A 21518-nucleotide genomic window follows, 5' to 3' on the forward strand; every position below is an offset into this window, starting at 1 on the left:
AAGAATGCATAGATTCAAACGGAGGAGCTTGAAGAGCCCCGAGAACCAAATTCAAACTCCAAGGAGGAGAAATTGACTTAATGACAGGTTTTATACGAACCAAAGCTTGTACAAAACAATGAATATCAGGAAGATTAACAATCTTTCTGTGAAAAAGAACAGAAAGAGCAGAGATTTGTCTTTTCAAGGAATTTGCAGACAAACCTTTATCCAAACCATCCTGAAGAAACTGTAAAATTCTCAGAATTCTAAAAGAATGCCAGGAAAAATGATGAGAAAGACACCAAGAAATATAAGTCTTCCAGACTCTATAATATATCTCCCTAGATACGGATTTACGAGCCTGTAACATAGTATTAATCACAGAGTCAGAGAAACCTCTTTGACTAAGAATCAAGCGTTCAATCTCCATACCTTTAAATTTAAGGATTTGAGATCCTGATGGAAAAAAAGGACCTTGAGACAGAAGGTCTGGTCTTAACGGAAGAGTCCACGGTTGGCAAGAGGCCATCCGGACAGGATCCGCATACCAAAAACCTGAGAGGCCATGCTGGAGCCACCAGCAGAACAAATGAGCATTCCTTCAGAATCTTGGAGATTACTCTTGGAAGAAGAACTAGAGGCGGAAAGATATAGGCAGGATGATACTTCCAAGGAAGTGAAAACGCATCCACTGCTTCCGCTTGAGGATCCCTGGATCTGGACAGATACCTGGGAAGTTTCTTGTTTAGATGAGAAGCCATCAGATCTATTTCTGGAAGACCCCATATTTGAACAATCTGAAGAAATACCTCTGGGAGAAGAGACCATTCGCCCGGATGAAACGTGTGGCAACTGAGATAATTGTCTATACCTGGGATATGAACCGCAGAAACAAGACAGGAGCTGGATTCCGCCCATACCAGAATTCGAGATACTTCTTTCATAGCCAGAGGACTGTGAGTCCCTCCTTGATGATTGATGTATGCCACAGTTGTGACATTGTCTGTCTGAAAACAAATGAACGATTCTCTCTTTAGAAGAGGCAAAGACTGAAGAGCTCTGAAAATTGCACGGAGTTCCAAAATATTGATCGGTAATCTCACCTCCTGAGATTCCCAAACCCCTTGTGCTGTCAGAGACCCCCACACAGCTCCCCAAACTGTAGGACTTGCATCTGTTGAAACTACAGTCCAGGTCGGAAGAACAAAAGAAGCCCCCTGAACTAAACGATGGTGATCTGTCCACCACGTCAGAGAGTGTCGTACAATCGGTTTTAAAGATATTAATTGAGATATCTTTGTGTAATCCCTGCACCACTGGTTCAGCATACAGAGCTGAAGAGGCCGCATGTGAAAACGAGCAAAGGGGATCGCGTCCGATGCCGCAGTCATAAGACCTAGAATTTTCATGCATAAGGCTACCGAAGGGAAAGATTGTGACTGAAGGTTTCGACAAGCTGATATCAACTTTAGATGTCTCATGTCTATCAAAGATAGAGTCATGGATACTGAATCTATCTGAAAACCTAAAAAGGTTACCTAAGTCTGAGGAATCAATGAACTTTTTGGTAAATTGATCCTCCAACCATGATGTTGAAGAAACAACACAAGTCGATTCGAATGAGATTCTGCTAAATGTGAAGACTGAGCAAGTACCAAGATATCGTCCAAATAAGGAATACCACAATACCCTGTTCTCTGATTACAGACAGAAGGGCACCGAGAACCTTCGTAAAAAATTCTTGGAGCTGTAGCTAGGCCAAACGGCAGAGCCACAAACTGGTAATGCTTGTCTAGGAAAGAGAATCTCAGAAACTGATAGTGATCTGGATGAATCGGAATATGCAGATATGCATCCTGTAAATCTATAGTAGACATATAATGCCCTTGTTGAACAAAAGGCAGGATAGTCCTTACAGTTACCATTTTGAATGTTGGTATCCTTACATAACGATTCAATATTTTTAGATCCAGAACTGGTCTGAAGGAATTTTCCTTCTTTGGTACAATGAAGAGATTTGAATAAAACCCCAGTCCCTGTTCCAGAACTGGAACTGGCAAAATTACTCCAGTCAACTCTAGATCTGAAACACATTTCAGAAATGCTTGAGCCTTCGCTGGGTTTACTGGGACACGGGAAAGAAAAAATCTCTTTGCAGGAGGCCTTATCTTGAAGCCAATTCTGTACCCTTCTGAAACAATGTTCTGAATCCAAAGATTGTGAACGGAATTGATCCAAATTTCTTAGAAAAAACGTAATCTGCCCCCTACCAGCTGAGCTGGAATGAGGGCCGCACCTTCATGTGGACTTAGGAGCTGGCTTTGATTTTCTAAAAGGCTTGGATTTATTCCAGACTGGAGATGGTTTCCAAACTGATACCGCTCCTGAGGATGAAGGATCAGGTTTTTGTTCCTTGTTGTGACAAAAGGAACGAAAACGATCATTACCCTGGAAAGAAAGGGAAAGCAGAGTATACTTAGAAGACATAACAGCATTCCAAGTCTTAAGCCATAAAGCTCTTCTAGATAAAATAACTAGAGAGACATATACCTGACATCAACTCTAATGATATCAAAGATGGCATTACAAATAAAATTATTAGCATGTTGAAGAATAAAAATGCTATGAGAATTATGATCTGTTACTTGTTGCGCTAAAGCTTCTAACCAAAAGATGAAGCTGCAGCAACATCCGCTAAAGATATAGCAGGTCTAAGAAGATTACCTGAACACAAGTAAGCTTTTCTTAGAAAGGATTCAATTTTCCTATCTAAAGGATCCTTAAGGAAGTACCATCTGCCGTAGGAATAGTAGTACGCTTAACAAGAGTAGAGACAGCCCCATCAACTTTAGGGATTTTGTCCCAAAACTCTAATCTGTCAGATGGCACAGGATATAATTGCTTAAAACGTTTAGAAGGAGTAAATGAATTACCCAAATTATTCCATTCCCTGGAAATTACTTCAGAAATAGCACTAGGGACAGGAAAAACTTCTGGAATAACTACAGGAGATTTAAAAACCTTATCTAAACGTTTAGATTTAGTATCAAGAGGACCAGAATCCTCAATTTCTAATGCAATTAGGACTTCTTTAAGTAAAGAACGAATACATTTCATTTTAAATAAATATGAAGATTTATCAGCATCAACCTCTGAGACAGAATCCTCTGAACCAGAAGAACCATTATCAGAATCAGAATGATGATGTTCATTTAAAAATTCATCTGAAAAATGAGAAGTTTTAAAAGACTTTTTACGTTTACTAGAAGGAGGAATAACAGACATAGCCTTCTTAATGGATTTAAAAACAAAATCTCTTATGTTATCAGGAACACTCTGAGTATTAGATGTTGACAGAACAGCAACAGGTAATGTAACAGTACTAAAGGAAATATTATCTGCATAAACAGTTTGTCATGACAAAACAGTACAAACAACAGCTGGAGGAACAGATACCATAAGTTTACAGTAGATACACTTAGCTTTGGTAGCTCCAGCCCCAGGCAGCGATTTTCCAGAAGTATCTTCTGACTCAGTTTCAACGTGGGACATCTTGCAATATGTAAAAGAAAAAACAACATATAAAGCAAAATTGATCAAATTCCTTAAATGACAGTTTCAGGAATGGGAAAAAAATGCCAGTGAACAAGCTTCTAGCAACCAGAAGCAATAAAAAATGAGACTTAAAAAATGTGGAGACAATAGTGACGCCCATATTTTTTTTAGCGTCAAAAATGACGCCCACATTATTTGGCACCTAAATGCTTTTGGCGCAAAAAATGACGCCACATCCGGAACGCCGACACTTTTGCCGCAAAAGAACGTCAAAAATGACGCAACTTCCGGCAACACGTATGACGCCGGAAACAGAAAAAAAAATTTTGCGCCAAAAAAGTCCGCGCCAAGAATGACGCAACAAAAACAGAATTTATGCTTACCTGATAAATTACTTTCTCCAACGGTGTGTCCGGTCCACGGCGTCATCCTTACTTGTGGGATATTCTCTTCCCCAACAGGAAATGGCAAAGAGCCCAGCAAAGCTGGTCACATGATCCCTCCTAGGCTCCGCCTACCCCAGTCATTCGACCGACGTAAAGGAGGAATATGCATAGGAGAAATCATATGATACCGTGGTGACTGTAGTTAGAGAAAATAATTCATCAGACCTGATTAAAAAAACCAGGGCGGGCCGTGGACCGGACACACCGTTGGAGAAAGTAATTTATCAGGTAAGCATAAATTCTGTTTTCTCCAACATAGGTGTGTCCGGTCCACGGCGTCATCCTTACTTGTGGGAACCAATACCAAAGCTTTAGGACACGGATGATGGGAGGGAGCAAATCAGGTCACCTAGATGGAAGGCACCACGGCTTGCAAAACCTTTCTCCCAAAAATAGCCTCAGAAGAAGCAAAAGTATCAAATTTGTAAAATTTGGTAAAAGTGTGCAGTGAAGACCAAGTCGCTGCCTTACATATCTGATCAACAGAAGCCTCGTTCTTGAAGGCCCATGTGGAAGCCACAGCCCTAGTGGAGTGAGCTGTGATTCTTTCAGGAGGCTGCCATCCGGCAGTCTCATAAGCCAATCGGATGATGCTTTTAAGCCAAAAAGAGAGAGAGGTAGAAGTTGCTTTTTGACCTCTCCTTTTACCAGAATAAACAACAAACAAAGAAGATGTTTGTCTGAAATCCTTTGTAGCCTCTAAATAGAATTTTAGAGCACGAACTACATCCAAATTGTGTAACAAACGTTCCTTCTTTGAAACTGGATTCGGACACAAAGAAGGCACAACTATCTCCTGGTTAATGTTTTTGTTAGAAACAACTTTCGGAAGAAAACCAGGTTTAGTACGCAAAACCACCTTATCTGCATGGAACACCAGATAAGGAGGAGAACACTGCAGAGCAGATAACTCTGAAACTCTTCTAGCAGAAGAAATTGCAACCAAAAACAAAACTTTCCAAGATAGTAACTTAATATCTACGGAATGTAAGGGTTCAAACGGAACCCCTTGAAGAACTGAAAGAACTAAATTGAGACTCCAAGGAGGAGTCAAAGGTTTGTAAACAGGCTTGATTCTAACCAGAGCCTGAACAAAAGCTTGAACATCTGGCACAGCCGCCAGCTTTTTGTGAAGTAAAACAGATAAAGCAGAAATCTGTCCCTTCAAAGAACTTGCAGATAATCCTTTCTCCAAACCCTCTTGTAGAAAGGATAGAATCTTAGGAATTTTTATCTTGTTCCATGGGAATCCTTTAGATTCACACCAACAGATATATTTTTTCCATATTTTATGGTAAATTTTCCTAGTTACAGGTTTTCTAGCCTGGACAAGAGTATCAATGACAGAATCTGAAAACCCACGCTTTGATAAAATCAAGCGTTCAATCTCCAAGCAGTCAGTTGGAGTGAAGCCAGATTCGGATGTTCGAATGGACCTTGAACAAGAAGGTCCTGTCTCAAAGGTAGCTTCCATGGTGGAGCCGATGACATATTCACCAGGTCTGCATACCAAGTTCTGCGTGGCCACGCAGGAGCTATCAAGATCACCGAAGCCCTCTCCTGATTGATCCTGGCTACCAGCCTGGGAATGAGAGGAAACGGTGGGAATACATAAGCTAGGTTGAAGGTCCAAGGCGCTATCAGTGCATCTACTAGAGTCGCCTTGGGATCCCTGGATCTGGACCCGTAGCAAGGAACCTTGAAGTTCTGACGAGACGGCATCAGGTCCATGTCTGGAATGCCCCATAATTGAGTTATTTGGGCAAAGATTTCCGGATGGAGTTCCCACTCCCCCGGATGGAAAGTCTGACGACTCAGAAAATCCGCTTCCCAATTTTCCACTCCTGGGATGTGGATTGCAGACAAGTGGCAGGAGTGATTCTCCGCCCATTGAATTATTTTGGTCACTTCCTCCATCGCCAGGGAACTCCTTGTTCCCCCCTGATGGTTGATATATGCAACAGTCGTCAAAAAAAAAAAAAAAAAAAAAAAAAAAAAAAAAAAAACTCTTAACCATCTCCGTGGAGATGTTGCCTGTGCAACGGCAAAGAGAATGACTGGAGTAGGCGGAGCCTAGGAGGGATCATGTGACCAGCTTTGCTGGGCTCTTTGCCATTTCCTGTTGGGGAAGAGAATATCCCACAAGTAAGGATGACGCCGTGGACCGGACACACCTATGTTGGAGAAATGAAGCATTTTCAGCCCCCGCGAGCCTAACAGCCCACAGGGAAAAAGTCAAATTTTTAAGGTAAGAAAAAAATTGATTTATTCATATGCATTATCCCAAATATGAAACTGACTGTCTGAAATAAGGAATGTTGAACATCCTGAGTCAAGGCAAATAAATGTTTGAATACATATATTTAGAACTTTATAAAAAAGTGCCCAACCATAGCTTAGAGTGTCACAGAAAATAAGACTTACTTACCCCAGGACACTCATCTACATGTTGTAGAAAGCCAAACCAGTACTGAAACGAAAATCAGCAGAGGTAATGGTATATATATAAGAGTATATCGTCGATCTGAAAAGGGAGGTAAGAGATGAATCTCTACGACCGATAACAGAGAACCTATGAAATAGACCCCGTAGAAGGAGATCATTGAATTCAAATAGGCAATACTCTCCTCACATCCCTCTGACATTCACTGCACGCTGAGAGGAAAACCGGGCTCCAACCTGCTGCGGAGCGCATATCAACGTAGAATCTAGCACAAACTTACTTCACCACCTCCATAGGAGGCAAAGTTTGTAAAACTGATTTGTGGGTGTGGTGAGGGGTGTATTTATAGGCATTTTGAGGTTTGGGAAACTTTGCCCCTCCTGGTAGGAATGTATATCCCATACGTCACTAGCTCATGGACTCTTGCTAATTACATGAAAGAAAAGGCATCCTACTCACCCCATTGACAAAATTGCAAGGAGCACTCCTGAGGCCCTTCTATAGTTTACTCTTAAAAGTGTATATGCTGTGATGCCATTGGACATACCACACACACACCAGAAGTAAACAGTGAATCACAAGCTAGCTTGAAATTCACTGGGGTTTTTTTGTAGTAGGGAGTGCACTCGGCACTTTTAAAATGGTACATGTGGTACGGCTTCTGACTGACTATATTACCCACCAACACTATCATGAAAAAAATACTCAGGCTATGGACGGCCATGGTGCTTGTTTAACGCCCAAAGTTCTAGAATTGGTCATCATAAATGTCCTTTTAGGAAACAAGGAAGTTTTCAAGTACTGTGCAACAATATTTAAATTATCTTGTGCTAAATATAGTTGTGAAAAAAACAATTTCTAAGGAGCTGAAACCATATGATTTCAACAGCAATTAGGTCAAATGGAAAAAAATATCTTGCGAGATACTGATCAGCCCTTAGAGCCCTATTGGCAACAATCTATATATTATGGCCACACCGATTCTAAGCCAACAAAAAACAAGCGGCTTCATGAATACGACCTTAAATATAGTTACCTTATAAGGAGAGATGTGAGTATCAGAAGGAAAGGCCAGCATCCCCATCACCTGTCGAACTTCATCCAGTTGGCTTCCCTCTGCCTGACTGAAATGTTTTCTGGCATGTCTAGGCAAGAAAAACACAATTATTAAATAAAGAGTGGTCAAACTAGATATGGCAATGAAACAGTCCTACACGCAATCACAAAATAGTCACACAAATAGAGGTACATAGAAAGTCCCAGTAGTACTGGTACATATAGTGCTACAGAGAAATAAAATCCAATAAGTAAGTCATGGATGTAAACGGGTCATAGAACACAATTTAAAAAGTTCTTTCCAATGTATGATATAAAAACTGCATTAATTGTGTATTTAAGTCTACACTCAACAACTGTCAATACATATTCCTCAAATAGGAGACTAAACACTTATGCAGCAGAACAATTAAAGTGACATTAAACCCAAATGTTTTCTTTCATGATTTAGAAAGAGCATGCAATTTTAAACAACTTTCTAATTCACTTCTATTATCTATTTTGCTTCATTCTCTTGATATCCTTTGCTGAAAATCATATCTAGATAGGCTTAGTAGCTGCTGATTGGTGGCAGCACATAGATGCCTCATGTGATTGGCTCACCCATGTGCATTACTTTTTCTTCAGTTAAGAATATCTAAAGAATGAAGCAAATTCGATAATGGAAGTAAATTGGAATTTTGTTTAAAATTATATTCTCTACCTGAATCATGAAAGAATTTATTTGGGTTTAGTGTCCCTTTAACATATTTATTTAAAAAACCCCCACAAATTTTCTTTTATTTAGTAAAAGAATATATATATGACATTTTTACAAAGTGTTTGAATATTTAATCACAGAGAATTGTTATGTGGCTAATGATACCACTGACCATACCTATATTGTGACATTGAATACAATTGCTTCCGTCACTATTCTTTTATACTATATTCTTCTTTGTGCATGTTGTAAGAACTAAATAAAATGACAAAAGCTTTAGAATTCCAATGTTCTCTCATGTTCCATTGTGAAGAAATATAATCAGTAATTCTGGATCTCTACCAAACCTGACCTAATTGAAGGAATGGATGGAGCAGAACATTGCCAAGACCTGGACGAAGAACGTAAGATAAAACAATTCTTTACTAAAAAGCCAATACATTAAGCTAGCAGATCATCGTGTATAAACACAAGTAAGCTCATGTTGTTGCGTTTGTTATTTGCTTCTAGTCTAGGACAAGACAGCAGGTCTAGGGAAAAGGATCATATGCTTTAGTGAGCATAACATATAGACCTTGATAACCGTCATATACACAGTGTAGGGGAAGCATCAGATCTGGCACTTTTTTGAATATTCATGTTGAACATTTACCTTAGTTCTCAATTTATTTATTTTTTAAAAAAAAGCATTTTGGAGTACAGCATTTTTCTAAACACACAATAGGACTGTGTATGCTAATGATTTTTCTTTATACAGTAAGAACATTTTCAAGACAGATATTAATGTGCATTTTATTAATATTTCTGGTTTGTGTGGCGTCAGCATTTTGCTAATCTCCTACAAGGCACAAAACAACACTTAATATATTATTTAAAGGGACATGAAACATGATTCAGATAGAACATAACAATTTGAAACAACTTTTCAATTTACTTGTATTATCAAATTTGCTTCATTCTCTTGGTATCCTTTGTTGAAGGAGCTGCAATGCACTACTGGAAGCTAGCTGAATACATCTGGTGAGCCAAAAACGAGGCATATATGTGCAGCCACAAGTCAGCAGCTCCTGAGCCTACCTGGGTATCCTTTTCAAGAAAGGATACCAAGAGAACAAAAACAAATTAGATAAGTAAATTGGAAAGTTGCTTAAGGACGAGTAAATACAGTAGATCTGCATAATCAACAAATGTGTGATAACAAGACAATGCAATAGCACTTGGTCTGGACTTCAAATCAGTAGATTTTTTTTCGGACAAATTTCAGTTATGTCTATTTCCACTCCTCCTGTATCATGTGACAGCCATCAGCCAATCACAATTGCATATACGTATATTCTGTCGTGCACATGCTCAGTAGGAGTTGGTGACTCAAAAAGTGTAAGTATAAAAAGTGCACATTTTGTTAATGGAAGTAAATTAGAAAAGTTGCATGCATGCTCTATCTAAATCAGGAAAGTTTCATTTTGATTTGCAAATCCCTTTAAAATCACATGCTCTATCTGAATCATGTAAGGAGAAAATGGGTTTCATGTCCATTTTAAGATCCCCCCGAAAACTGCAGCACCAAGTCAGCAAGATGTGCATTTTCAAACATATTCAACACCTTAGGTAAATCTAAAGAGTTAATCTTATGAATAAGACAAAAGGGCAGATTCTCTGTAACACAGATCCATCAGATATGATTTATTGTCAGCACATCAAGTGGAAAGACAAGATTCATACATAGGGTTAGTGGATGTGCACGCACAACACTTCTTATTCGGGCAGGGAGATCATTTTGCGCTTACCACAGCATTAAAACAAGCACTACATTTTTTAAAATTCATTTATAAAACGTGAACACCTGCGCATGTGTAGTGGGTACCAGTGTGCTTTTTGCTTGTACATAAAAGATCATTCTTTGAACAAACAGATATAGTGCGTTGTTAAAGGGACACTGAACCCAAAATTTTTCTTTTGCGATTCAGATAGAGCATGAAATTTTAAGCAACTTTCTAATTTACTCCTATTATCAAATCTTCATTCTCTTGGTATCTTTATTTGAAATGCAAGAATGTAAGTTTATATGCTGGCCCATTTTTGGGGAACAACCTGGGTTGTCCTAGCTGATTGGTGGATACATTCATCCACCAATAAAAAAGTGCTGTCCAGAGTACTGAACCAAAAACAAAAAGCTTAGATGCCTTTTTTTTCAAATAAAAATAGAAAGAAAACGAAGAAAAATTGATAATGGGAATAAATTATAAAGTTGCCTACAATTGCATGCTCTATCTGAATCACAAAAGAAAAAAATTGGGTCCAGTGTCCCTTTAAGCTCTTAACTATGGAAATGCTGTGACTAACATCCTACTTTCGCCATCACAAACCATCTTAAGTGTAGTCTTGGGTCCTGTACAGGTAATTTTGTAGAACATAGAGTGGGTAAAAAAGCTGACTAATGCAACCAGGTTCAAGTGTTTCATTCATATATTGCGGTTTTATTTTTATTTAACAATCATAATCATTAAAGTTCATGGCTGCGCTTTTGCAAACACGCTTTTACGGCTGATCCTTAGAGTGCTACTTAACAGGCACATATCACATTTAAAACTGTCTTAGGTTCAAACATGGCTATTAATAAAGCACATTTTATTTTATTTTAAGGCTCCCATCAATTGTAGCTTAAAAGCCAGGATGTCATTTTCAAGCTTCCTCAGCAGGAAATAACCAACGCTTTCAAACTTGTGTGAGCTCCAGCTGTGCTGTAACAAAATGTCAGCTTTCCCTGTTTCACTTACATGGAAAAATGCCTGGTAATCAGACCTTTCTTGCTCTCTGAATAGGTTAGTGACCTAGTTATTGGCCTGCGGTAACAATGCTAAAAACCTCATGCTGCCGGCACTTAACAAGAGCATACTAATAAGGCAGCAAATGATGTGCTGGGAAAGAAAGCCAAAGCACAGTTCAATTGAAGAGAATTCTTATATGCAGGACCATTCTGTTGTACACCCTGAACACAATAAATACCCCCAAAGCTTAGCACTTATTAGTAATATAGAACTTCGCTGCTGCATCTATATACTGCACACTTGTGAAACGGAGATACATTCTGGACTTATCATGTAGTACAGAAGTTTTGGATCTAGCAGCTGATGTTCTGTGCAGAGATAGGGATATACACCGGTCAGGGATCGGTAATCGGTCTCCCTCTGCATATCCCTGGCTTTATTGTTGTTATGCCACAGTATAGAGCTGCACAATTTGCTGGCATGTTACACATGAAGATACAAATAATAACAAATGTTTTTAAGAATAAGATACCTACATTTTGGTACTGAACAACCTGTAGAGGGAGTTTTAGCTGCAGCAGACAGTGCTAACACCTCTGCCTTCACTACTGCACACACTTTGATCCTATCCAAATGCACTAGTTGGTTTTCTTTATAATAAAAAAAGTGATTCTAGCTATACATTGTAGTTTTATCAGAGTGGGTGAAGCTTCTGTCTCAGGTTCCCTGAGGACAGGTTTGAAAACCAGTGAGACAGAGCATGCAATTGTTAAGAACTTTCCAGCTTACTCCAATATTCAAATTTGCTCCATTCACTTAGTATCCTTTGTTGAAAGAAAACCTACCCAGGCTCAGGAGCAGCAATGCATTGCTGAGAGCTAGCTGCTGGCTCACCCAATGTCTTCAGCTAGCTCCCAGTAGTGCATTGCTGCTCCTTCAACAAATGGTGAAGAGAATGAAGCAAATTTGTTAATAGAAGTAATATGTTCATTCTGAATTCTGGGTTTCATATGCCTTTAAAGCCTGGCAGCATATATTATTCTTTAAGCATCTCTGAATATGAATAAGTAATTAACAATCAATTTAAATATATATTAAACAAATAACATATCTTAATTAAGAGAAAGTTGCAAAATTCCATCATGTTTTACACAAACTACAACATTTTGTTCCTAAAGAGAAAATAAACTGATGTGCAACAACTAAGTATGGCTCCATTGCAGTCCCCCCTCTGAAGGTGAAATAGCAGTTTTCTTACCTAACAGCATCCAGTCTCTTGTTCTGCCGAATGAGCTCAATGAATTCCTGAATCCTCAAACTAAATTCAAGACAGCTCTGTAAGATAAAATCAGACAGGATTAGAAGGTGCACAAGAACTTGTATTTGATACAGAATCACAGATACAAGGAATGAATAAACCATGTATTGTATACTATATGCTGTGCCAAATTCTGATACACTGACAGTATGTTTTACTTCAAGTACATTATTATTATTATAGGGCCGTTATAGTGATAAGAATACATGCTCTCATTGGCTACAGCATGCAATTGTAACACTAGTGACCCTGCAATGCTATGTGTTTAATCCCCCAAAGGTGTTAAACACATAGCTAATAGACCACGTTCGATCCACAGAGCAGAGCTGGTTCAGAGTGGAAACTGACCCTCGCCCAATCAACAGTGGTTGTCGCACAGGTGGCTTGGTGAATGAGTGGCACTAAAACGGTTTGGATTGTCTGATCTAGTAGTACATATGATTTAAGTCTACAAAGTATGTTCTCTTTAATATGCTACCATATGTAGACCTAAATATGCAAATAAAATGCTTAAAATCCAGTGGGAAGGGGGGGGAGTGGCCCAATTAATAATAATAATAATAATAATTTTTAAATTTATTTCGCTCTTCAGGATTAACAAAAACATAATTTATGCTTACCAGATAAATTCCATTCCTTATTGATAGGGACAGTCCACGGCTTCATTCCTTACTGTTGGGAAATATAACACCTGGCCACCAGGAGGAGGCAAAGACATCTCAGCCAAAGGCTTCACTATCCCCCCCACTTCCTCATTACCCCAGTCATTCTGCTGAGGGTACAATGAAAAGTAGGAGAAACATTATGGTATAAATGGTGCCAGAAGAATAAAATAAATAGGTTACCGCCCATAGATAAGAAAAAACGTGCGTGGGCTGTGGACTCTCCCTATCCGGAAGGAAAGGAATTTATCTAGTAAGCATAAATTATGTTTTCCTTCCTAAGATAGGGAGAGTCCACAGCTTCATTCCTTACTGTTGAGAAAACTATACCCAAGCTCCAGAGGACACTGAATGAATAACGGGAGGGAACAAAAAGAAAGAGGCGGACCCTATTCTGAGGGCACCACAGCCTGCAAAACCTTTCTCCCGAAAGCTGCTTCAGCTGAAGCAAAAACATCAAACTTGTAAAACTTCGAAAAAGTATGTAAGGAGGACCAGGTAGCCGCCTTACAAATCTGATCCATAGAGGCCTTGTTCTTAAATGCCAAAGAGGAAGTCACTGCTCTAGTGGAATGAGCAGTTATCCTCTCAGGAGGACGATGTCCCGCTGTCTTGTAAGCTAAGCAGATGACACTCCTTAACCAAAAATATAGGGAAGTCGAAGTAGCCTTTTGCCCCTTATGCTTCCCTGAATAGACAACAAAGAGGAAGATTGTCTTAACTCCTTAGTAGCCTGAAGATAGAACTTCATGGCGCGAACCACATACAAATTGTGAAGTAAGCGTTCCTTTGATGAAGAAGGATTAGTGCACAAGGAAGGAACCACAATGTCCTGATTGATGTTGCAATCTAAAAACCTCATTTAGTACATAAAACTGCCTTATCTGCGTGAAAAATCAGTTAAGGGGGCTCACATTGCAAAGCAGAGATCTCAGAAAGTTTGCGTGCAGAGGCAAAAGCCAATAAAAAGAGAACCTTCCAAGATAACAATTTAATGTCAACGGAATGCAGAGGCCCAAACAGAACCTGTTGCAAAACCCGAAGAACAAAATTTAGGCTCCAAGGAGGAGCCCCAGATCTAAACACAGGTCTGATCCTAATCAGAGCCTTAACAAAGGACTGCACATCTGGAAGCTCAGCCAGTCTCTTGTGCAATAAAACCGTCAGGGCCGAAATCTGTCCCCTCAGGGAACTAGGAGAAAGGCCCTTCTCCAGCCCATCCTGGAGAAAAGATAAGATCCTGGCATCCTTAACTCTGTGCCAGGAGAAAGCACGCTCTTCACACCAGAATAAGTAGGTCCTTCACACCTTGTGGTAGATACACAGAGTAACTGGTTTACGAGCTTGAATAAGAGTATCAATGACACTCTCAGAGAAACCTCTCTTGGCTAAGACTAAGCGCTCAATAGATTTTGATGAACAAATGGACCTTGTATCAGCAGGTCTCTGCGACAAGTTAACTTCCACAGAGGAGATGAGGACATCCCCACTAGATCTGCGAACCACGTCCTTCACGGCCACGATGGAGCAATCAGGATCACTGATACCCGCTCCTGCTTGATGCGGGCCAACATTTGAGGAAGAAGAGGTAATGGAGGAAAAAGATGAGTTTGAACCTCCAGGGCACTGCTAGTGCATCTATTAGATCTGCTTGGGGATCCCTCGACCCGTACCTGGGTAGCTTGGTGTTGAGACGGGACGCCATGAGATCCATCTCCGGCATCTCCCACTTGCTGCATATCTCTGCAAACACCTTGGGATGGAGAGACCATTCCCCTGGAACTAAGGATTGCCTGCTGAGAAAATCCGCCTCTCAGTTGTCCACACCCGGAATGTGGATCACTGACAGCAAACAGCTGTGGGCCTCCGACCACTCCAGAATCTGAGATTCTTTCTTCGTCGCCAAGGAACTTCTCGTTCGCTCCTGATGGTTGATGTAAGCCACGAGGTTATATTGTCTGATTGGAATCTGATAAACAGGGACGAACCCAGAAGTAGCCAAGCCTTCAAGGCCTTGAAGATTGCCTGTAGTTCCAAAATATTGATTGGGAGGGAGGACTCCTCCTGAGTCCACAACCCCTGTGCCTTCTTGGCACCCCAAACAGCTCCCAATCCGGATAGGCTTGCGTCCGTAGTCACAATCTCCCAAGATAGTCTTAAGAAGCATGTCCCTCGGGAAAGATGATCTGGACAGAGCCACCAAGAGAGCGTTTCTCTCGACCGGCTGTCTAATACAATCTGTTGAGACACATCTGAATGATCGCCGTTCCACTGCCTCAGCATGCACAGTTGTAAAGGTCTGAGACAGAAACTGGCAAAAGGAATGATGTCATGCAGGACACCATGAGGCCAATCGCCTCCATAGACTGAGCCACAGAGGGAGTCAAGGAGGTCCGGAGGGCAAGACATGCCGAAATTAGCTTGCAACGGCTCTGGTCTGTTAGAAATATCCTCATGGATATGAAGTCTATTATAGTACCCAGGAATTCCACCCTGGTACTTGGGATAAGAGAACACTTTTCCAAGTTTATCTTCCATCCATGTGATTGAAGAAGACTGAGAAGAGAATCTGAGAAGTCTTGCGCAAGACGAAAGGATGGTGCTTGCACCAGAATATCGTCCAAGACTGGAGCTACTGCAATACCCTGAGTTCTGGCAATGGCTAGAAGAGCCCCCAGAACCTTCGTAAAAATTCTTGGAGCAGTAGCTAGGCCAAACGGAAGTGCAATGAACTGGAAGTGCTTTTCCAGGAATAAAACCCCAAACCTCTTTCTTTGATAGGCACCAGGACAACAACTCCTGAGGAGGATAGATCCTGAATGCACCCTAGAAAGGCATCCCTCTTTTCTGGTCTGGTAGACAGATTCGAGAGAAGGAATCTGCACCTTGGCGGATGAGATTTGAAGCCTATCTTGCATCCCTGAGATACCACCTCCAGGACCCACGGATCCTGTACGTCCTTGAACCAGGCGTCTGAAAAAAATATATAAAAAAAAAAGACAGTCTGCCCTCTACACGGTCCGATCCCGGATCGAGAACCTCCCCCCTTCATGCAGATTTTTTTTGCCGGGCTTCTTATTCTGCTTGGATTTATTCCAGGATTGAGCCGGCTTCCAAGTACTCTTGAGTTGCTCGGGCTTGGAAGAGGATTGTTGCCATTGGGATTTGTCAGAACGAAAGGAATCAAAAATAGAAGATTGTCGTCCCTTAGACTTGTTCTTTTTATCTTGGGGTAGGAAGGCACCCTTGCCTCCGGTAACTGTAGAAATAATGGAGCCCGGGCCTGGACCAAATAAAATCTTTCCCCTGAAGGGAAGAGAAAGGAGTCTGGATTTAGAAGTCATATCCGCAGACCAAGACTTTAACCAGAGCGCCAGGCAGACTAGGACCGCAAAGCCAGAGGCCTTTGCATTTAGGCAAATAATTTGCATGTTGGCATCACAGATAAAAGTATTAGCAATTCTCAGAGCTTTAATTCCGTCTTGAATATCCTCGAGGAGAGACTCCACCTCAATGAGCACCAACAAAGAGTCGCACCAGTAGGTAGCAGCTCCAGGAACCACAGCAACTGCAGCCGCCGGTTGAAACAAAAATCCTGTATGTTGAAACATCTTTCTCAGACAGGTTTCCATTTTCTTATCCATCGGCTCTCTGAACGAAGAACTATCCTCAAATGGTATAGTAGTACCTTTAGCAAGCGTAGAGATAGCACCATCCACCTTAGCCCCCACAAATCCAGTTGAGAGTCCGAGACCAATTTTTTAAAAGTAGATGAGGGGGAAAAGGAAGAACCAATTCTAAATCCTATAAACATTAAGATGACTCCAGGTCAAGAGAGCTATGTTTAACCTTTCTCTTAAGTTTGTTAGAGCGAGACACCGCCGTTTGTAACTGTGTGGCAAAGTCCACAGGAAGAAGGCTTAGATGTGCTATAGGGAACTGCATGTGGAGTGGATAATGTAGCAAGGGTAGTAATCTCACAGGACGCAGAGTCCTGAGAGGTAGACGGCTCAGAGGGACTAAGAGCCTTAGCAGGCTTGTCTCCCTTCTTAGACTTTATTTATTTTTAAACTTTCCAAAAGCTTTATTGAAATATAAAGTTTTGTACAAAACTGAAACAGCACAAAAATGTTGAACATTACAGAGTGTTATGTTACAAAGTGTTTCAACGGGTGTAAATAATCCTGAATACTGGTTTAACTTGGAACAGTTAGTTAGTTAGTTTGTCAATCAGTTGAATTAACAATCCAGACATATATATTTAGAAGAGAACAATTGAGGATTCCCAGAAAATAATAAAGTAAGAGTGTGACCATGAAATGTTTTTAAGGGTTTTATAAACTTGTCTAGCTCACAGAAGTGTGGCATATATATTTATATAATGATCTGAGTAGATAAGATTCAGTCTGTTAGTATTAAGTTTCTAATTATTGTATTCTTCCCACAATAACCATATTGCTAGGTAGTCGTCTATTTTTTGTTTTTTTATGCAATAATATTTCTCTAATTGGAGAGCAGAAGATACTTTATCTTTCCAGTATTGTTTATTAGGTAGGTTGATCTGTTTCCAATGGGCTGGTATAATTCATTTAGCTGTGTTTATCATGATTAATAGTAGGGTTTGGCGTAGTTGACATTTGATCTTGGGTATTTTGTAAAAATATCCATGGATTCATTGGTAATGTGAGGCTAAGGGCTTGTTCGATTTCCTGTTTTATATCAAATATTGGTATGCGATTAGGCAGCTCCACCACAAGTGTAAGAACGTGCCACTATCTCTACATCCTCTCCAACAACTAGATGGGTAACCTGTAAACATAGTATTCAGTATGACAGGGGTATAATACCATCTACATAGTAGTTTAAGATTAATTTCCATAGTGGATATTGAGGATGCAGATCTGCTCATGTGTTGAAAGATTGTATGCCAATCTTTTACTGAGATTGTATCGTTAATCTCTGTATCCCATTTGGGAGCATAGGATGGAAGACTGTCTGAGTGTGGTATAATTAATAATTTATATGTCAGCGTCAGCATATTTTGCCGCAGGTGCGGCAGCCAGCATAGTAGTTTGAAGGGAATAAGTTGAAGGCATATATTAAGTCTATCAGGGTGTGAAGATATAAAAGGTGACACTTGGAGATATCTGAACAAGGCAAGAAATGTAGGGCCTAGTATTTTTGAGATGTCAGATTCGTATTTTATTTTGTCCTCTTGCAGAATAGTATAGCATGGTTTAGCCCCATGTATTGTGGATTCATCTGAGTCTATTATGATTGGGTGTAGTGGAAATGTGTGATTGTCTAAAAGGGGCGTTAATGGTGAATCGTGTGTTGAGAGAGATTTATGTGTCTTCAGAGTTCCATCCCATATTTTGAAAGTTTCAGTGGGAATAAGGAGTAGTTTCGGGTATAATTTGTCTCGTGGGTATGGGAGCCAGCATAACCCACCCAATTGTCTGTATTGTGCAATTTCATGTTCAATTAAAACCCATTCTTTATGAAGGGCCTGTTTGCACCAATCAGTGATCCTTGTCAAAAATATCACGGTTCTATACAAAAGCAAGTTGGGTGCTCCTAAGCCTCCTTTGTCCTTGGGGCGGTATAGTGTTTGTGTGGAGACCTGCGGTCTCTTATTTTGCCAAATATAAGAATTAATTATTTTTGGAGTAGGAATATAATATTATTTGGGAGGGGTATTGGCAATGCCTGAAGTATATACAAGATTTTGGGTAAGATCATCATTTTGATTGCTTTTATTCTTCCTATCCATGAGATCGGTTTGTGTGTCCATATATGTATAATGGATATTATTTGAGATATAAGGGGGTTATAGTTTAGAGACACTAATTTATCTAAGTGAGGTGAAAGGAGGATACTGAAGTATTTTATGGCTATGGGTTGGTGGTGAAAATTAGATGATGTTAGTGTGGCCATATCTGCTGGTGTTAATGCTATCCCAATGAATTCTGATTTAGTCCCATTTACTTTAAAATTAGAGAATTTCCTGTATCGCTGAAGAAGTTGTATCAGGTCTGGTGTAGATTCCTAGATGTTTGTTAAGGTGAGGAATACATCATCTGTATATAGAGATGTTTTGCATTCTATTGAGCCTATTCTTATATAGCTTGCCAAAATCTCAATTGCCAGTACAAATAGTATGGGAGACAACGGACAGCCTTGTCTGGTCCCGTTAATTCTCTTCTTAGACTTTATAATGGTGTTAAGGCATGTGGAACATAATTGAGTGGGCGGGAAAACCACGGCCTTCTCACAATATAAACAGGTATGATTTAGTACAGAAGGAGTACCTTCTAACATGTCAGAGTGCTCCATAGCTCAGGTTATACCCCCAGAAGGACACAAATAAAAACGTTTTTTTTATTATAGAAAACTGCACCTTTATACTCCCAATGGCTGGGGCACTCACCACCTCCTAGACCAAGACAGTTAACAGAGGAAACGCTCTCCTCAGGTTCAAGTCTCAGACGGGAATGGAGGAAATGAACATAGACCTGTTATTACAAGTACAGCAAGTAATAGGAGCTGTGCAACGCTTTCAAAAACGAAAGAGAAACTTAAAAGTGAAACCGGTTTGTTCCAGCCAAAAACACACAGTCTATCAGCCCAGGAAAAAATCACACAAAGCAGAATGTAGATAATTAATACACTGATTAATTAACCCCAACTGTTCAATAAACCCCTTTCAGATGATATTAACCCTGGATCCTATCAAGGTATAAAGCAGCCACACTGTGACCCTGTTATAGCGTTTTATGTGTAAAAATTGAAATGATCTTACCTCCAGGATCTATGCTGTGGAACAGAACACAGCCTCTCAAGTGTGACAGTCTTATAGCAGCACTCCTGACATGGACTTGAGTGAGAGAAAGCAGGCAGTGAAACTCGTCAACACTGATTGCTTAGGAGCAGTAGTATGGATGGTTTCGCAGAAAAACTTTCCCTGCATCTCCAGACTCTAACTTTCATCAATACTCTCACTGAGAGGTTGACATGACTACTTAAAACTCCAGTCCTATCTCGAAGGGCAGATACCCTTTTTCAGGACTCTCAGAATCTTCTGATACTTTTCTGCCACCTCCTAACGTGATGAAAGGAAAATAATGACTGGGGTAATGAGGAAGTGGGAGGGATATTTAAACCTTTGGCTGGGGTGTCTTTGCCTCCTCCTGGTGGCCAGGTGTTGTATTTAGCAACAGTAAGGAATGAAGCCGTGGACTCTCCTTATCTTAGGAAGGAAATATTTAAAGGCAAATCAATGTGATTCAACAAGCCAATCAGCATAAGTCTCACCAGTTCTAAAGCTGAATTCTACTACCAGACACAGGCCGTTACAGTTCAGGGGTGCAGTCTTGTCACTAAGAGGGTGTAGGCCTTTTTTCTTTTTCTTTTGTTTTTTTAGATTAGAACTTTATTTAAAAAAAATGGTAAAATACAATACAATTACAAGTAAGCACAGATAAAAACATTGTGGAGGAACATCTATAAAAAAAAGTTTAAGTCAAGTCAAAGTGACGATATATAGAAGTCCTCCGGTAGATATATCCAGATATATTGTAAAGTGCTTACTCTGTATTAATAGCTCTAGCAAGCAGTCAATCTATTATCTAAATCAATAAATAATGTTACTAAACATAATCTATTAATCCATTAAAATCACAATGTCCAAATATGATACACCAAGTATTTACATAAATCATTGTTAAAATGATACTTCAGTTAACCTGGTTACCTAAACTATAAAAGTATAAACATAAGCAGCCTATGCTAAAGTAGGAATCTCACTGTGAAGGAGAGAGGATGTCTCAAAGTAAAGCCCCAAAGTGCTCAAATAATAGCCACATAGCAAAGTTCCTTCTGGATGGGGCCTAACTGAAACTATGGGCTCTGGTCTTCCAAGTGTATGTTGCAAACCTGTGGTAGCTTTGATTTTTTTTTCTCCAACTACCATTCTACTTATACTTGACCAAAGTGCTACCTATTACACAGAACAGCAGAGGTCCGGAAAAGATGGCTGCCTCCTCTTCCTCTCACGACACAGGCAGTGGGGCCTTAGTTGAATTTGCTACTCTAAAAGTGGGTACCAGTTCCCTCACTGATTGCTGGAGTGTGCCTGATCTGTTGCTTCATGCGACTGCTCACACACCCGGCTGACTGGCCCCCTTCCCCCCTGATTTTAAAGGGACAGTCTACAGTTAATTTCGTAGACTAAAACTAGACTAAAATGACTATAAAACTAAAGAAATGTTGATGACTAAAATACGACTAAAACTAAAATGACATTTTAGTCAAAAGACTATGACTAAAACTAAATCAAAATTACATTTTAGTCAAAAGACTATAACTAAAACTAAATAAAAATTTGCTGACAAAAACATTTTATGCATGGTGTTAATCAATCCCTATCCAATTACTGCTCTTTTGTAAAATTTACTAAACTTAATTTTATTAAATTTTAAGCTAAATAAAGACATATTACATACCACAACAGTTAAATCTGTTAAATCTGTATTGCATGTTCAAACCTTAATACCATAAATAAAATCAGGTTAATAAACCTTTACTGC

General features: G+C 39.8%; 1 protein-coding gene across 1 annotated transcript in view; it reads right to left on the bottom strand.

Moving 5' to 3' along the window:
* The window catches only part of MAEA (macrophage erythroblast attacher, E3 ubiquitin ligase), a 245163-nt gene that overhangs the window by 25159 nt on the left and 198486 nt on the right, over window positions 1-21518 (bottom strand). Inside the window, exons 5-6 of the mRNA XM_053704240.1 lie at window positions 12209-12285; window positions 7463-7571 (exon numbers count right to left, since the gene is read on the bottom strand). Of these exons, the coding sequence (XP_053560215.1) occupies window positions 7463-7571; window positions 12209-12285 (186 nt within the window). The remainder of the gene's footprint in view (window positions 1-7462; window positions 7572-12208; window positions 12286-21518) is intronic.

Source organism: Bombina bombina, chromosome 2 (genome assembly GCF_027579735.1).
Source record: "Bombina bombina isolate aBomBom1 chromosome 2, aBomBom1.pri, whole genome shotgun sequence".
Lineage (NCBI taxonomy): Eukaryota > Metazoa > Chordata > Amphibia > Anura > Bombinatoridae > Bombina > Bombina bombina.